Source organism: Lycium ferocissimum, chromosome 8 (genome assembly GCF_029784015.1).
Source record: "Lycium ferocissimum isolate CSIRO_LF1 chromosome 8, AGI_CSIRO_Lferr_CH_V1, whole genome shotgun sequence".
NCBI classification, from domain to species: Eukaryota; Viridiplantae; Streptophyta; class Magnoliopsida; order Solanales; family Solanaceae; genus Lycium; species Lycium ferocissimum.
The window spans coordinates 35,408,192-35,426,606 of record NC_081349.1 but is presented as its reverse complement, the minus strand read 5'-3'; the positions used below and the strand labels follow the sequence as shown (position 1 = coordinate 35,426,606).

The 18,415-nt window shown below is 32.6% G+C and overlaps 2 protein-coding genes and 1 non-coding gene across 4 annotated transcripts; 2 read left to right on the top strand and 1 right to left on the bottom strand.

Moving 5' to 3' along the window:
* Positions 1–506: 506 nt before the first annotated feature.
* LOC132068248 (O-fucosyltransferase 1) lies at positions 507–8,058 on the bottom strand. 2 transcript variants are annotated; one of them, XM_059461774.1, is made up of 9 exons: positions 7,902–8,058; positions 6,699–6,849; positions 4,398–4,476; positions 4,214–4,284; positions 3,888–3,976; positions 3,210–3,333; positions 2,847–3,130; positions 2,376–2,505; positions 507–1,653 (listed from the first exon to the last, which is right to left on the bottom strand). In XM_059461774.1, exons 1-9 carry the CDS (start codon positions 7,907–7,909, stop codon positions 1,039–1,041), a joined length of 1,551 nt encoding a protein of 516 aa, XP_059317757.1. In that variant the 5' UTR covers positions 7,910–8,058; the 3' UTR covers positions 507–1,038. The 2 variants fall into 2 exon arrangements, with proteins under 2 accessions (XP_059317757.1, XP_059317758.1); XM_059461775.1 differs by lacking the exons at positions 6,699–6,849; positions 7,902–8,058 and adding an exon at positions 6,370–6,420.
* On the top strand, positions 5,150–6,360 carry LOC132068249 (uncharacterized). Its single transcript, XM_059461776.1, has 2 exons — positions 5,150–5,569; positions 5,681–6,360. Exons 1-2 carry the CDS (start codon positions 5,180–5,182, stop codon positions 5,690–5,692), a joined length of 402 nt encoding a protein of 133 aa, XP_059317759.1. The 5' UTR covers positions 5,150–5,179; the 3' UTR covers positions 5,693–6,360.
* Positions 8,059–13,357: 5,299 nt separating the features above from the next.
* TRNAY-GUA (transfer RNA tyrosine (anticodon GUA)) lies at positions 13,358–13,451 on the top strand. Its single transcript has 2 exons — positions 13,358–13,394; positions 13,416–13,451. It is a non-coding gene; the product is annotated as a tRNA-Tyr (tRNA).
* The last annotated feature ends 4,964 nt before the right edge of the window (positions 13,452–18,415 follow it).

Sequence of the window (18,415 nt, the reverse complement as noted above, 5' to 3'; positions counted from 1 at the left end):
AAAGAGATTCCGTTTGTTTCTGTTCAGGTGACATTTCAATCCATTTAAAAAAGAATTACCTTATAAAATTTGGAATCAATTTAATTTAGGCTTTTTATTTTACCCTTAATGCAATGTCTTTATAATCATACAAATATCATGTCTGAGAAAACAAGTTTTCAACCAATGTTATGGCATGTAAGATAACAAGTTTAAAATTTTTATAACACAAAGAAAGTCTTATAGCCGCATTAGTATGACATATTTAAAATCATAAGTTTTCAAAATGTTTATTTCTTAAACTCCATGCCCATCAAATAAGTTCACGTTAATTAAAACTTAGGGAGCAAGTACTTTCTGATGTACATAAAACTATTTGTTATAGAAAATGCAAGTACAAGGCATACATCGAGCGCGGTAGCTTTACAATTAAAGTTTAATCTCAGCAGTGGAACTTGAAAATTGAAATAACAAGTATAATTGCAAATACCAGAAACCAGTAGTCTCGGGGAGAACATGATGAAATATGAGGAAGAGCCTATTTTCATATTGGAGAAATACCAAATCAGATACAACAATGGTTCGTGTAATGAAGTACACATCCTCAGAAACCCAAAAAGATACACTGAAAAATAGAGCAAAATAAAATGCCCAGCTTTGGATATCTCCAGCATCAAATGACACTGATATTTGCTCAAAAGAAGGTGCCGATTCATCCCCTTATTCTCACATACAAAGCTTCCCTGGATTCCCGTAGCTGAAAAATTAACTCAAATTACCAACCGAGCATATTCTCCATAAATTGTTATCATTTTGTTCCTGTAACCTAACCTCTTACGCTGCTTTTATCCATTGGCAGCTATGTTTACTGATGTCAGGTGATGACTAAAAATGTACAAGTAAAACATCACAATAGCGAGATAGAATGATCTGAGACAAGGGATACCTGTAAAACCAACCCGTAGATAAGGAAATCCAACTCATTGCTTCCATTTGAACTCAGGGCGTCGCATCATTTCAAGATCCAAAAATATCACCCAGAAACTTCACACATAACATCTATTTATCTACAGCTGACGTCAAATTTGATCCTCCTGCCTCAAAGTCACTGATTCCTTCATTCTCCAGTTGACTATCTAAGATCTCAGAAACATCATCTGGTGGACATTTATCAGCAGGATTTACAGCTGATTTTCTACAAAAGCACTCGGGCCAAGAATTAGTATAAAATGATTCAGGTGAGATCCGCTTATGAGGTCCACCAAAGTTTGTCTTTAACATGGCACGCCTAACTGCTTCCTCAAAACCAGCTGTATGACCCTTTTCACGATTGATAAAGACTGGAGCCAGTGCTTTCCTATCAGGTCGGATTGTCGTGCGAAAACCATAGTATAGCCGGTGACCGAGGAGATTGTTTGCAAAATTGCTTGGTCCATCATATGTTGGCATGAAAATATCGGAGAGAAGACAGACCATATAATCCACAGCTGAACCTAACAAGCCCCTTGAGTTCTTCCCCAGCTCACCTGAGGTGTCCACTGTACTATGGTTCTCCAAGCGGGGGAACATGGAACGGAAAGGTTTCATGAATCGTTCACCACCAAAGAGCTCACCTGCAGCAAGGTATATCCTAGTAGAGTTGTCAAAACCCATTGCACGTAAAATAAGACCCACCTGTCAGATTAGAAGGGAAATTATCAGTTACCTTAATAACAATTTTCCAGTTAACCATTATTAACTTTTCCAGTTAACAATACAAGTATTAATGTATATACTTAAACAACTCATAAAGAATGTAATATTGTTTGAGGGGCTTTTGACTGTAAACACTGGCTGCACATAATCAAGTTAAAGGTTGAGCTTCAAGAAACAAGAGCAAGTTGCACTACTTTCATTTATATAGAGTCAAGTTAGTATTTGAGCTGATTCTCAATTTATCAATGTGCAATTCAGAGTAGAGAAATTTCCAAAAACTGATTCAAGTCCTTGAGAGGATTTTTTTTTTTTTTTTGACGTGTCCGGGCCAACTTGCGCGCACCTCGTCTAGAAGTCCTTGAGAGGATATTTAAAGACAGAAATCTTCTCATACCTTGAATATAGATACATCAAGTTCCAACGGATAATCTTCTCTAATGATTTCTAGAGTTCCTCTTTTACATAGATACACTTCCTTAAATGCGTAGTTACTTTTTTGGTACAACAACAGAGTCAGATAGGATACAGACTAGTGTTATCGTAAAAACAATGGAGCTATACTAAGCATCTTTAACCTTTACTCTCATCCAAATGATACATATTTAACATTCTAAGGTGGCTTTAAATCAAGCAACTTATAGCACGAAACTTGTAAATTTGAACAACATCCACACATTGTGTACAAGTATCTATAAGATTACCTCTTCTGGAGTTAGTGGACATTTCCCAATTGCCCTTCTTTCATCGTAAACAAGTCTCTTTTCTGCAAAATTTTCCTGCCTATACTTCTTCAAAATCTTTTGCTCTTCAGGAGAAAATATGTCAAAGCACCTGGGGAAATTATGTTCAAGGTTAAGCAGATCTCAAATAAAAAAAAAAAAAAAAAAGACTTTTTGGTCTACACCAACTAGAGTACTCCAAGGGATACGGATACCAAGTGGAATAGAGCAAATATTTTTGTAATAGCTCGTAACTTTTTCCACCCACAAAAGGAACAGGAAAAAGAAACAAAACGAGAAAGAGATTTGAAGAATCTGTTCCTCCTCTCTTTCGACCTCTTTTCTTACATTGTTTCATTTTTACTTTGGGCCACTTCAGAAAGGACAGAAGATGGCACTAAAGCACCACTTGCCTTTAATCTACTTAGGTGCAGACAATAATCAGTAACTTACCCAGCAAATGCTAGCATATCCATCTCAAAACGAAGGTGTATTGTCATAAAGTGGCCTTGTGAACGAAGTTTACTGACTATTGAGTTGCTTAGCTCCATAATATGAGGCTTAAATTGAAGAGCATGATAGTTAACTCTACATCTCAGCCGCTGGTACTCAGGATTATCTATTTCTTCTGCCAGTCGATGTGAAAAAGGAGTAAGATAAATGGCACCGTGTTCCTTCATCGTCTTTAGAGCCTCTGTTGTATACCAACTGATAGGAGCATCTCTAGGGGGTCGAATCTGAAAAAAGTAATGTTTACTTAAAGTCCATCAGAGCCTCAAGAAGAGCATGATCAAACTCTGCTGGAGCAATGTATACCTGTTTTGCTTTTATCTTCTTGACCTTCCCATTTTTTCGAATTTCAGGAATGCTTTCCACTATTCTTACGTCATACTTCAATGTCCTGATAAAATGTTCAACATCGTAGAGACCTTGAAATCCACTGAATAGAAAAAAAAAGTTACGCGTTATGACCAGTTAATGGTAAGAACTTAATCAACCCCCCCCCCCCCCCTCTTTTTCCTTCTTTAAGCTAGAGAATATGTAGTGGTTATTAAATAATCGTCAATGCACTAACTACGCCTTAATTTTTGCGCGGTTAGTCTTGTTAGATTGAGGGGTAGATTTGTGCAAAGTATAACGGTAGGGGTATTTATAGTCAAAAACTTAAACGGAGGGTATATTTAAACTAGTTCTCAAAAGTAGAGGGGTAAATATGACCCCTTTCCAAATAAATAAATAGAGAGCACAGATATACTGAAAGTATTTCCCTTCATGCGAAGGAACAATAAACTGGTTTTTACTTTTTTTTGTCATCGGCTAGCCCCTATACTCCTTTTAATGATAGATTCGGAATAATAACACGCATGTAGTTGAGGACATACTTAGAAGTTAGAACATCATTAAAGTGCAGAGATTTAAGCAATACACTCAAATAGTAACGTCAATCAAATGTTTTAAATTGTAGAAGTATTAGGAACTCAAGAAAATAAGTACCTATCATCGTGCCAGAAGGAATTTGCATCCAACTCAGGTAACACCAGTGTAGCATTCATAATTCTTGCAGCAAGAACTGCATTACAGATCTATAAAGTCACAAGCATTTGTTATGTCGAGTATATGCAATTTATGCAACATAAAGAACGAACAAAGAGATGCCAATCAATCCCAAATTAGTTGACTAACTTTATTACCTACTTCCAGAAATTGATGTTCTTTGACCAAAAAAATGTCAATATGGTAGTACGAGGGATTTAATCCACAGTAAATACATTATAAGGAGACAATATTCATAATCTCACACTAAGGAATCAGTTACACACCGCACTACGTTGTTGGTTCAGACCACCATTACACCGAACCCGTAAATAGCCATTGCTTTCACTGGGAGGAGCTGCAAAAGAAGAGAAAGATAGAGAAATGTTGACATACAGCTACAGAATAATTTTGACGTCGTATGTATTTAACTTAAATTGGTCTAGGGCATAGATAGGTAAAATTGCATACGAGGCCAATCTGATCGAGGAGCAGATGACGGCCTCCAACCACCAGAAGCTGCAGTTTCCCAGAGTTTCTCTGCATCGATCTGCTCAGATAGGAAAAAACATAAAAATACATAACATAATAATCAACTGATGAAAAGTGAACTGCTGGTTCAGATTCCATGATGGACAACAGGCTACAGATTTATACACAAATATAGCTGAAACATAGCTATTGCAATATTCTATATTAGGTAGTATTATGTGTTACTATATGTTGCACATTTATGTTAAAGATGAGCGTATCAGAGATTTTTGCAATTATCAATTCCTGTTTAGAGAAGAAGGAAAATGTAAACAACATGAAATGAACTATCAACCCAATTTGTAGCTGAGATTTTCATTAGTCATAAGTAAGATTTTTTAATAAACTTCCAACTTCCTATCAAGAGATTATTGTATGATCTCCAGCAAACCAAGTACAGAATAGTGTACAGTCATCTAAACAGAAACAGCCAAGAAGCTATGTTATGCAAATGCTTATGGAAAGTTTTGAAAAGACAATTCACATTCGGCATCCAAACTAGGTGCTTTTGGCAGCTTTTGCATGTAAATTTATGCGGAGGCTGCTTTAAAGCTGGCCACCTCAACGCTCAACTACGTCACCTAACTTCCTCCATCAGCCTTCAGCTACCACCCAATGCTTGCACGCAAACCACTGAAACTGCTATAAATGCCCTTCAAGACAACCACGATCATTGTCACAAGCACCATTTAGCTCTTCTATTCACAAGCCTTACTGCTGGTATGGCAAAGCTTTCTTCTCTTTCTTCTCTCCTCCTAGTCTTATTAGCTATTGTCATTGCCAACACCAACAGAGTTAGCACTTCCATAATGGAGGAAAGAACCGAGGTCAGATGCAGAAGTGCTAGGAGAATGATGGACGGAGGCCCAACCACTGCCAGCTTTATCGCCTGCCGGCTTTATTGCCCCTTCGAGCTAAGCACGGTCACCCCAGATGACAGCAATCCTCAGAGGAGCATATCCAACAATGCACAGATTGCTGTTTGTGCTGCCCTTAAGAGGATGTGGGAGGACAAAAGCCAACTGGGTAAGGTGATACAGCGTGTGACGGAGAAAGCTCACTACTTACCCCGCATGTGTAACATGCTCACAACACAGTGCCAGATGTTAAAGGTAACCAAAATCCCACTCTATAAGTAGCACACTATCATCTGTATGAAATTATGCATTGTCTAAACTGGTGTTTTTCTTTTTCGACTCATCTTTCCAACTATGCAAGCACAGACAACACCATGAATCAAGAAGCCTCTTTTAATAAGACCTCGCACAGACAATGCCATGAATCAAGGAGCCTCATTTAATAAGACCACCTCTCGTGTCTCTACCTCCTTCTACTGCCTATGAATTTAAATGATTACTGAGGCTATACTCTAGTCTTAACGACCATAACTAGAGACCTCGATTTTGCTGAGGTTTTAAGTGAAATTTATGGGGCATCCTTATTTGAAGCATATAGACTATTATGCGGCTACAAAACCTAGTTAATCTGAAGAGTTATCCTCGCGGACTTCAGTACTAATATTTCCCCAAAAGGTGGATATAACATGTTTAAAAAGGTGATTAAGACCAAAGCCAAACTTTTCCACAAGAATGCGCAATATAGAAAAAATAAATTTAGAAAAAGGCCATTACGAAGATAAAACCGCTGAAAGGCCTTTAGATATTACATACTTGTTGAACAAAAGGTCAAGATGAATTCACTAAGAAAACCGAAACATAAAACAAAATCGAAAAAATTGAGAATATTACTAATCAAATCTATAAGTGATCAACTGTAGATTCCTAACAAAACTGACTTCAAGAGCAAATAGGTCAGTTTTTCTAGTTAGATCACCACATTTCTAATAAAATTAAGCAACTGAAAACTATCAAAAGCAAGCCAACCTAATTACAAACAGCTTTTAAAGCAGTACCTCAGCTGAAGAACTATTACTGTTACTACTCGACATCGCAGACATAAGCATGAACCTAAAGAAACCGAAACATATAATAAAATCGAAATTTCGAGAATATTACTAACCAAATCTATAATGACAAAACTAATTTCAACAGCAAATAGGACTGTTTTTTCAAGCTAAAATTAAAGCAACTAAAAACTACAAAAGCAAGCCAAGCTATTTACAAACAGCTTAAAGCAGTACCTCACAGTTTTTCTAGCTAAATCATCACATTTCTAAAAAAATTAAGCAACTAAAAAACTACAAAAGCAGGCCGGGCTATTACAAACAGCTTAAAGCCGTACCTCAGCTGAAGAACTGTTACTGTTACTACTCGACATTGCAGACATAAGCATGAACATACATATCACGAGAACGATAACGGCAATCGATAACCTCGTGAACATGGCTTTAACACCACCTAATTGCTGCTTAAATGGTTGCCGATACCCAGGCCTGTGGAAAATCCACAATTAACAATCAGATCCAAAGCGATATTCAATAAAACGAACATACATACATATAAACTTGCAGATATTTGTGAAAATAAGAGACTTATGTAAATTCGAGGATATTACTAAATCAAATCTATAAGAATCCTAACAAAACTAATTTCAACAGCAAATAGGACAGTTTTTCTAGTTAAATTAAATTACCACATTTCTAATAAAATTAAGCGATATTCAATAAAATGAATATAAATACATGTAAACTTGAAGATTTTTTGTGAAAATAAGAGATTGATTTAAATTCGAGGATATTACTAAATTAGATCTATAAAACTGTAGATTCCTAACAAAACTAATTTTTTTTTTTTTTGACAATAACAAAACTAATTTCAACAGTAAATAGGACAATATTTCTAGTTAAATCACCACACTTTCAAATAAAATATTCAATGAAATGAATATAAATCTATAAGAGTAATCAACTATAGATTCCTAGCAAAACTAATTTCAACAGCAAATGGTACTGTATTTTTTTTTCCTAGTTAAATCACCACATTTTTCTAATAAAAATTAAGTGATAATCAATAAAAGGAGCATAAATACATGTAATTTTGAGGATATTACCAAATCAAATCTATAAAAATAATCAACAAAACTAATTTCAACAGCAAATTGCAAAATAGGATAGTTTTTCTAGTTAAATCACCACATTTCTAATAATTTAATTAAGCGATATTCAATAAAATGGACATATATACATGAAAATTTGCAGATTTTTGTAAATATAAGTATTTTATGTATGGATTAAAGCGATTTTCAATATAATGAATATAATTACATGAAAATTTGCAGATTTTTGTAAATATAAGTATTTTAAGTATGGATTAAAGCGATTTTCAATATAATAAATATAATTACATGAAAATTTGCAGATTTTTGTAAATATAAGTATTTTAAGTATGGATTAAAGCGATTTTCAATATAATGAATAGAATTAAATGTAAATTAGCAGATTTTTGTGAATATGAGAGATTTATGTATGAAATTAAGTGAATTTACCTCCGCATTTTTGTTAAGATCTGAGAAATGGAGAAGGCTTTGAAGCTTCAAATCTGAACTACTTATTAGTGTGAAAGGTGAGAGTAGTGAATAGTGAAGAATTTAGTGTGAAATTAGTACTATACTATGAGGATTTAAGGCTATAAAATTTATGATTGAGGAAAGGTATTAATCGTGTTATGGAAGCCACTGTTTGTTAATTTTAAAAATTTGTAACATATAATTAATCTATGGTGTATAATCAATGTTATTTTTACTTACTGGCTTATTAATTAAGAAATATTACTCGTAATTAATGGGAAGAGTTATTCTGGTGCCTCCGTCCGTTTTTATATGTCCACTATATTAAGTAGGTGTTTCGCCGTAGAAATTAAATACTTTTCACTTTATTTGGAATTATTGAAGTTGGGGTTGAAGATGAAGTTGTATTTGATTATAGTTTTGGCAGTAAATTATTTGGTTGTCTGAATGTATTGAAAGTGGAAAAAATGAAAATAAGGCTTTAGGTACTTTTTCAAATTCTAAATAGTTGTATTTGAAATTTTCAAATACGTAAATATTGATTTTTCAAATAAAGTGAAAAAGTTTTCCGGAAAAAAGTGAATCTCATGGCCAAACAAGTCCTTATAGATGTTCATTTTTTATTTGTTCAGTTTGAAAATCAAAAGATAATTTATCACTTTATACATATTTTTATCTTTATTATTTATGCTTTAATTATTTCAAATTCATTTCCTAACATTAGATGACTTATAATAATTAAAGGTAATATAGTAAAATTATCATTTTATTTATTACTTCTTAAGGATGTATCAAGTTAAACATGAACAAGTAAAAGTGAAATGATGTATTAATAAATAAGAGATTTATCTGATAAAACGAGTCTGAGCAAGCGGACTCGGACACCTTGAATTTTTGTGAATATAAAAGATTTATATATGAAATTAGGTGAATTTACCTCCGCATTTTTTGCTAAGATCTAAGAAATGGAGAATACTTTGAAGCTTCAAATATGTACTAGTACTACTTCTTAGTGTGAAGGTGAGAGTAGTGAAGAATTGGGTGAAATTTGCCGATACTAGTTACTACACTGTGGATTAAGGGCTAAAAAATTTACGAGTGAGAAATTGAGAAAAGGTATTAATCGTGTTATGGACGCAAGTGTTTGTTAATTTTAGAAATTTGTAATTTTTTTGATTAATCTATGGTGTATAATCAATGTAATTTTTACGCCTGTTTGGCCAACCTTTTGGATGCAAGTAGGCATTTGGCCATTAAAATCAAATATTTTTCATTTTTATTTGGTATTTTGAAGTTGGATGGAGTAGAAGATGAAGTTGTTTTTAGTTAAAGTTTTTGTAAAGAATATTTGGTGGTTTGAATGTAATGAAAGTGACAAAAAGGGTTAGCGGTTTTTTAAATTCCAAATACAACTTTTTTTTCATGGCCAAATTTGATAATCAAATAAAGTGAAAAAAAATCTGGAAAAAAGTGAGAAATTCTCATGGCCAAATGGGTCCTAACTGTTTACTCTCTCGGTCTCAATTTATGTGGCACGTTTGACTTGATACAAAGCTCAAGTAAGAAAAAGGAAACTTTTGAAATTTGTGAATCATTTTATTACGGGTAAAAAGAGAAATTTAAAGTTTAAGTTGTTTCTAGTTACAGAAAGGTGATATTCTTTTTGGGACAAACTAAAAAGGAGAGGGTGTCACGTAAATTGGCGTGGAGAGAGAGTAATTTTTTTTTTATATAGAAAAAGCGTTTATTTAAAAAAAGAGGTGTTTGTCCAAACTTAGGATAAAAGACGTGTTTTTGAAGGATAATAGAAGCTATTTTCCGAAAACTAAACTTGACCAAACAGGCTATTAAAAATATAACTATAGGCTGTTAAGAGATTTATGAAGGGAATTAGGTGACTTTATTTACCCTCCGCATTTTGTTAAGATCGAAGAAATGGAGAATTTTGTGCCGACAACTAGTACACTGTATTGAAGACTAAGAAATTTATGAGTTATTAATCGTGTTATGAACGCCAATGTTTGTTAATTTTAGAAATGTGTATTAATATTCTTTTGGTTAATCTATGGCGTATTTGCCGGCTTAATTAAGAGATATAACTGTAGGAGAGTTATGATACTTCTAAGTTTACTTATGGGTGTACAAAGAAAACCGACAAATTGCACCAAGTCGATAATTGGAGTCAAACTGAGAAAAAAGTTCGACTAGTGGTTTAATTTGACTTGGTTTGGTATTAGAAAAAAAAATCGATCATAATTAGTTTGATTTAGTTTTAACTAAAAAAAGTCAAACTGTACCAAACCAACCCGACATTACATGTATATAATTTTTAAAAATATTTTATACATAACTACATTTGTTTGTAATGTAATTTATAAATGTTTCACATATTCTTTCATAGTTTTTGTCTTTTCACATATTATTTCAAGCTTGAACTTAGAATTTTGAATGACCCAATAAGTTTTATAGGCCATAAATGTTAGTAACTCAAATAAACCCAAATCAAAATCAAAGCAATACTAATGCTAACAAAAAAAAAAAATTAATTCTAACAGTAGGAATAAAAATAATATTGGCTTTTAAAAAAAAAAAAAATTGGATATCTATTCTTAGTTCTACATGGATTTAGATAGTGAAAATGCATAATTTAATTTGATTTTTCTTTAATATTTAGTCATATAATTAATGCTTGTTAGTCGTTTCAAGCGCTCCAAGGGTGCCAAGCGTGCCACGGTAGCTACTACTCGGGCTCTTACCTCTTCTCGTACACAACCCTCGCAGCCCCGCACTCGTGCCAAGGGTGCCGATGAGTCTCCTGATAGCGAGACTTGGACACAACCTCTTGCACTGGATATTTGTTCGGGAACACCCTCTACCCCGTAGATGATCCAACACAACCTTCAATATATATGAACAATGAACATTTATTAGTACCTAATATGTATCACTTTCTTATTATTATCTAATTGGGATAGGTTCCTTCAAATTCATAAAATATTAGTCATTTTTTGAAATACAATACCTTGGTTTTTATTGTTAAAAATCTTATAGGTAGATATAAAGATTTAATTAGTTAAATTCAAAGTTCCAAAACATTAGACAAAGTTCATGACTATATAGTTAAAATATCAATGAAGAGTAAAATAGTTAAAAGTCCCACCTAATTAATGTTTCTTAAGGAGCGTGTAAAAGAAAGTCGTGACATATAATTTAAGACGGGGAGAATTACTGCAAATAATCTGTCTAAGTCTTTAATTAATGGGAATAGTTATTTCCGTGCTCTACTAATGAAAGATAATAAATATTTGATGAAATAACGAGCAAGCTAGCTCCGACATCTCGACTCATCATCAGATTAGATTCAATTAAGTTTTGCTACTTTATTTTGTTGAAAAGCATTTCAACATGTACCAATACAACTCAATTCAAATCATAAACACGAGGACATGGTTAAATTCAAAATACCACCAATTTTTTTTTTTTTTTTTTGTTGTTGTTGAATTTAATAGATTGTTCGGTAAATATTAACCAGTTGATATTAAGGCTAACATTGTTTGTTGATACTTTCAAATAGTTTGAATACAAATCGTCCTTTTAGTAAGACGATTTGTATGTCAATTTTTTGTTTTTTAAAACCTAATTTAAAGAATATAAGAATGAAAACGAGTCTAAATTGAGTACGTCGGATAATGAGAATCTACATTGTTAACCTAACTCAACATTGAAACTTTAGTTGTTGTTTACCAAACTGCTACACATACAGAGAACTTTATTTTCAATGTCACACCCCCATTACACCAAGATATGGGGTTTGAAAGGTGAAAAAAGGGATTCAAAATGAATATGACAATGTGGCTATTTAGAATGTTTCTTTATTGTTAGTTTATATATACCCGATGTTCGGTATCTATTTTTTTAATTCATGTCGGAAAATCCCACTTTGTAAAAGGATAAAATGTTCCATATCAAAAATTATTTCATTCCTAAAGCTCAAACCATTAAACTAAAAATGGATGTTATACTTACGACCTATCTTACCTTTAATGATTAGGGGGAGGGGGGGGGGGGGAGGGGTGTTCATCCACTGGTGTTGCCACCTAACGTTCAGATCATCTAATTTATTTTTATCTAGACAACACTTATTACTTCTCAAGAAAACATATTCTATATTTATTAAACTCCTATAAGCATGTTTTACATATTTGGGTAAAGTGATTGATATCGATAATAATTTGGTAAAAAGATGTCGATAATTACTTTTTTCTATTAAAATGATAAAAATGTCCTCGAAGTTGTTTTGAAAAATATAATTTTAAAAGTATTTTATGTAAAAAAGAACGAATGATGTAAATAGAATAGAGAAATAATTAAAAATCATAAAAGACTTTATCAAATCAAAAGTACTTTTAAGCCATAAAACTCATAAGTTGAGGACTCGAGCTTGACCAACTTATCGCTTACAACTGATTTTGGTTATAAACACATTTTTATTATTTGCCAAACACGTAGATAAGTCAAAAAAATGTTTATAAGCTGGCTTGACCGACTTATTGACTTACTGATCAAACACCCAATATGACTATTGACTTATAAACACTTATGATGTATACCAAACGCATAAATAAATCAAAAGATGCATACCCGCTAACATTAAACTCGTTTAAAATTGTGAATATGGGCTCTAACACACATTTTTTATGACATAAATACGTTGAATCTATAATTTAGGTGTTTAAATGAAAATACAGCCAAAATTATGAATGATCAATGTGTTCGACCTTTATTTTAACAACCTAACACAATGGAAGTCTAAAAGCTTTGTTTTAACTTTTAAATTCCTTTAGCGCTGCTTTAAAATTTTGTCCATCACATCTTTAAGAACTGATCCAGGATAATATCAATCTTTAAAGATCACCTTTAGAGTGGAGGCATATTGTAACGAATGAATACAAGAAGCACAATGTTGCCCCCTTATATTGCTTATTCATGTTGGTAAAGGTATTCAAATGTTATTTCTTTCTAGTTTACACAAAAAAAGGTAACTGCAGGGTTCTGCAAATGAGTTACATAAGAGTCAAGCTGGGATTATGAAAGAAAATATTCTTGGTCATGATCATTAAAGACTATATTGGAGATGTAAGTATTTTTCCACATTTAATTAGAAATTCCGGATTTGAACTTTGAGAATAGAATTAATTTTGGTAAAGAGCATTTTATATCTTATTATAAGATCTCTCGACGCGAATATGAGTTAAATGAGTCCAAAATAAGTAATGGACATCGAATGAGGAACAGAATGAAGATATCCTTGTTCAGAATTATCACTCATAATTCGAAGAAACAATGTATATATGATTTGACACGTGTAAGTAAATGCCAAAATATGCTTGTGAAATAGCAGCATAAATAAAAGTAAAAGAACCACTCATCACAAACCGACCTTAGCTCAGTTGGTAGAGCGGAGGACTGTAGTCGGGTTTAAATCCACAGCTAATCCTTAGGTCACTGGTTCGAATCCGGTAGGTCGGATTTCCCTTTTTTTGTTGATCTGAACATGTTTTGCATTACATTATGTGTCTAAACTTACAATTTCCTTCGTACCAAACACACCCGAAATTATAATTATAACACAACTTATAAATAGGCCTTATAAAAAATTTCATAGTTTCTATTTCTTATTTTTTTTGTTCCAATTTATGTAATACATTTTTCTTTTTAGTCTGTCACAAAAATAATGTTCCATTTCTATATTTAGAAATAATTTAACTTAAAAACTTTCCATTTTTCCTTAATGAAATAATTTACAACCACACAAATATATATGACTTGTTTTAGACCACAAGTTTAAAAAAAAAAAGCTTAAACTTCGTGCCTAATCAAACTATATCACATAAATTGAGACGGATGAAGTAATATTTATTCGAGTATGGTTTATGATTTTGAATGGTCCAATAAATTTGTTATTGAGTTAAATTGACTAGTGAAGCGGGTCAATTCAATGGTTAATTAAAATGAATCGCTTTTTATTTTAAAATTTTGGCTTAAAAAAATTTCACATCAACGATATTTACTTTAAGTATCACACAATTGGTTGAGTGATTTATAGGTGAAATGACGATAGTTGAGTGACTTTTTTTGTTACAAAACAAAGAAAAGTGACTTTCAGAGATAATTATCATCAGTTGAGTGACTTTTTTTCTTTGTGACTTTTGAAGATAATTATTATCAGTTGAGTGACTTTTTTGTAATAAAATAAAGAAAGACTTTCTGGGATAAATAATATTAATTGAGTGGCCATTTGAGAGATTGACTCTCGATGTATATAACTTCTTAAAATATCACGCTTACCTCAGCAAAACTAACTTATCTGCATGTTACATTAAAAACTTAAATCCGATGAACAAACGAAGGTCCTTTTTTAAGGATTTTAATTATAGCATGTTTGGCCAAGCTTCTAAAATCAATTTATTTTAAAAATGCTTTTCAAAAAAGTACTTTTGATAAAAAGCTGTTTGTGTTTGTCCAATTAATTTTCAAAACATGTTTGAACAACAATTGGTTTGTGGCCAAAGGTTTTAAGTGTATCTTCTCAAAAGTGCATTTGGAAAAAAACTATATTTTTTTTAGCTTCTGAAAAACAATTTGGATTAGTATTCAGAAGCACTTATTTTTTCTCCTAAAAACTTAACCGCACACCTCACTTTTTAAAAATAAACATTATTTTTGAAAAAATACTGTAAACATTTTTTACTTCCCAAAAGTTTGCCTGGCCAAAGAAATTCTACAATAAAAATAAAGGTCGGTTGAGTTTAGCTAGTTCAGCATATGCTAATCACGTGCCATTGGCTATAACAAGTTGTTAACATCCTATAAATAGACAAACACGTACAGTTCAGAAATCAATTTTATCAAGAAAAAGACATTTTTATATTTCCCGCTCAAATTCTCTCACAAATTTCCAATTTCCAATTCTTCAGCCATTGATAGTTTCTTTGTCAATGGCTGAAAAAATGACATTTTTGTACAATTTCTTTCCATCAAAAGCTGAAGAAGAAGCATGCAAACTTAAAAACACTCCATGGATAGTAACAATGCCTGAAAATGAGCCTTTGATGACCACAAAAAAGACATTCGTTTACAATTTCTTCAAATCAAGAATCGAAGAAGAAGCGGGTGAATTTAACAACACACCATGGATAGTGACTCGACGACGTATAATAGAGATAAGGGACATATACCCTCCCCCAAAAATCGACTTAAAAAACCCGTGGCAGATCAAGAAAAAGATTACTCGCGACGAGTTTGCTCTTAAAAGGCTTGTGATCCCATTTTTCGAGACGTTTGAGTACGTTGTTCGAAACTGGAAGAGATTTGATGTTCAGAGTTTGGTTAATGGGGTTGGGAGGGGTGTTAGCATATGGGATGTAACTGAGGAGAATGATCCTAAGATGACGCGTGTTAGTTTTAAGAAGCAGCTGTGTAATGATGACTATTTTCTATCATGTATGGTGTTGTTCGATGATCGTGGATTGAGTGTTGGTGATGAAATTGGAATATATTGGGATCCGAGGTCTTCAAGTTTTATGTTCAAATTGTTTTCTCAGGTGCAAGAATTAGGACCAAAAAATTATATAATCATAGACTAATAGGAACTGTCTAATTGAAAGGTACTGATTCGACTGTGATTAGGGGTTGTCATCAATTAGCTTGTAAAAGTTGCACTTTCTTTGAGTATTCTGTTCAAATTACTTTCTCCGGTTCGTGTTTAGTGAAATTCTGTAAATGATTCAAGAATTAGGACAAACAAAAATGAGATGTCATAGTGTTATAGGAGCTGTAATTGAAAGATATTGATTTAAATGTGATTAGGGGCTGTCACCAATTTGCTTGTAAAAAATTGGAATATATGGAGTATGAATATAAGATGGTTCTTTTTCCCAAGTTTGGTCTGCTTAATCTGCTTTTTGTACTTGTATTATCTTTCCCAAGTTGTTATTTTAGTACACTTAAATTAGATTTCTATTGACTTTTTGAGATTTCCATAATCTGTGTTCTGGTTCCATGTTAGGCTGGTGAATTATTAAACTCAATGGGTAGTAATAATTAATTAAAATTGAAAAGATATTGATTCAATTCTGCATTACTCAAATTTAGTCTGCTTAATCTGCTTTTCTGTACTTGTATTTGCAAGAAAAAGACTGCTTGACATTTCTGGCCAATCTTTTCTTGGATAACCAAGTAAATGATCAAGAGATGATTTTGAATGAAAATGAAAAGAAGATGATTTTGAGTTCAACCGTTCGCTTCATATTCAATGCATGATCAGTTCATATTGGGAATTCCTGGTTGTACATTTTTGAATGTTCTCGGTTATGAGTTATGGTTTATGACACATTTTTTCATTAAACTACTGTTTGCTTCAAGTTTAAATGATTGCAACTGGCTTAGATGGCAGAAATTCCTCGTTACGGGGTTTTCCATTTGGAAAGATATTAATCCAAATGACTGTAATTGGTTCCTGAATAGCTGAGAATTGAATTAGAATGAATAAAGAACTGACAATTCAAACTGCTCGATCATAGTTTTTCCCAAAACCAGTACCAAAATGTCTTGTAGTATCATTCTTTAAAGGTCTTACAGCGAGCACTCTCTTTCTCAGTTTGTATATTTCTTTTGATAACACCACTCCTGCATATTTCTACAAGATAATCATCATCCTCACACTTTCTGGATTTTGCTTTTTACTCTAGTTCCAGAATTACTCATTTTAGTTCTCCACATTCACTTGACAGAATATGCACAGCAACATCAAAGAGAGGAACAAGTTGGTCGCATATGGGTTTTTATGTAGTTGGGTCGGGTTTAAAAATGAAATCGAATTATTTTGGGGGATTTGGGGATTTCCGTTAAGATAGGGATATATATGAAAACTTTAATGACGGGTAAGCTTGTCAATCGGCGGGGCGGCCCGGACATTCTAACCAACCGCCCCCAACCCCCAACCCGATAAGAGGGTTGTGGGGTGGGCTAGTGGAAAAAATTTGGTGGGGGGGGGGGGGGGGGGGGACATGCCATGTAGCACGGTAGCCCGGCCAACGGGCCGGGTTACGGCCCACCGGGGGCCCTGCCCGGCCCACTTCGAATTAATTTTAAAAAAAAATAAATCATAAATTGACATTTTTACATATATATGATGATTTCGTAACTTCCACCATTTCTTATTTTTTCTCCTATTTGTCAAAAAATAACTTGGTAACACCAAAAATTATTGCGGCAGAGAAAATATCTTTTCGTGAACATGATTCGAGCAAATTAATATAATAACACTATTGAGCATCATGGATATTATTATAAAAATAATCAATTAGCATAATTAAAAGGAAGATAGTTATGTCGAAATGCTGTGTCATCAGTCATCCCTACTGATAGCTGAGTTTACTGAATCATTAAAATGAAATAAAAGGATCAACACAAAGAGAAATTGGAAGATAGATTGTGATGAAGTACGAAAATGTAGAACAACGTAGGAGAAAAGTAGGAAGAGAGATATTCTTTTGATATATTTATGGATAAAATAACTGTAGCTATAATTGTGGGATTCTTAAAATTTTGGTAGCAAATATATGAAATATTTATTAATTATTCAAACTATAGTTAGAACCTTACTTTAGTTAAGTAAAACTTAACCATTAATTTTAACTCATGCCATGTGTCATTAATTTAAGGAACTTGATGGTTAAAATAAATGTTACATCTTGTATTTTTCATACACTGGGATGTGTCATAGTAAAGTCATATGAGCTTGAGAGGATTAAGATCATACATGAGGTTATAGATGTAAGACCCCGTAAGTTTGACGAATTTTGAAATCATCATATATTGCCTTTATATTGTATCTTCTTTAAAGAAAAACAATTTTTGTAGAGGTTTGATAAATATGATTTTATATAGTTATTAATATTACTATTTTTGGATATGCTTTAAATTTGCACGTGATATGAGGAAGTTTATAAATGAGATTTTCTTTATTATAAAGATAGAATTTATTTTCTCAAAAGAAAAGAAAGTTATCTTTTCCTGTTTTGAGAACTAATAGTATCAAAATATTGTACTCTAGAGATTAGATTGGAAAATTAGAATTTGATAAATTATACCTTAATTTATATGTCAGAATTGTTATGAAAGGTTAGTGTGTGTCATAAATTTATAAGTTATATTGTGATCTATTTGTATTATAATATAAGATATATGGAAATTTATCCATGTTAATTGTTAAATATCAAAAGTTGTTGAACTTTAATTTCCACCGAACCTAGCTTGTCATGTTTCAAATATATTTATAAGTATTCTTCAATTTAAAAGAGCTTGGAAAGAGGAATTAGTGGCCAGCCACCTAACATTTTAAAGATAAGGTTTCACTACTATGTTGGAACATTTGGCATTATTATTTCCTTCCACGTTAAGCAACATTGCCAAAATAAATGTTGCCAGAA

Coding starts and splice junctions, on each gene's coding strand:
- LOC132068248 (XM_059461774.1), bottom strand. Junction 3,977..4,213: donor TGAACCAACAACGTAGTGCG/GTGTGTAACTGA, acceptor GTGACTTTATAG/ATCTGTAATGCAGTTCTTGC. Junction 1,654..2,375: donor GTCCACTAACTCCAGAAGAG/GTAATCTTATAG, acceptor CTAATCTGACAG/GTGGGTCTTATTTTACGTGC.
- LOC132068249 (XM_059461776.1), top strand. CDS start 5,180: ATGGCAAAGCTTTCTTCTCTTTCTTCTCTCCTCCTAGTCTTATTAGCT.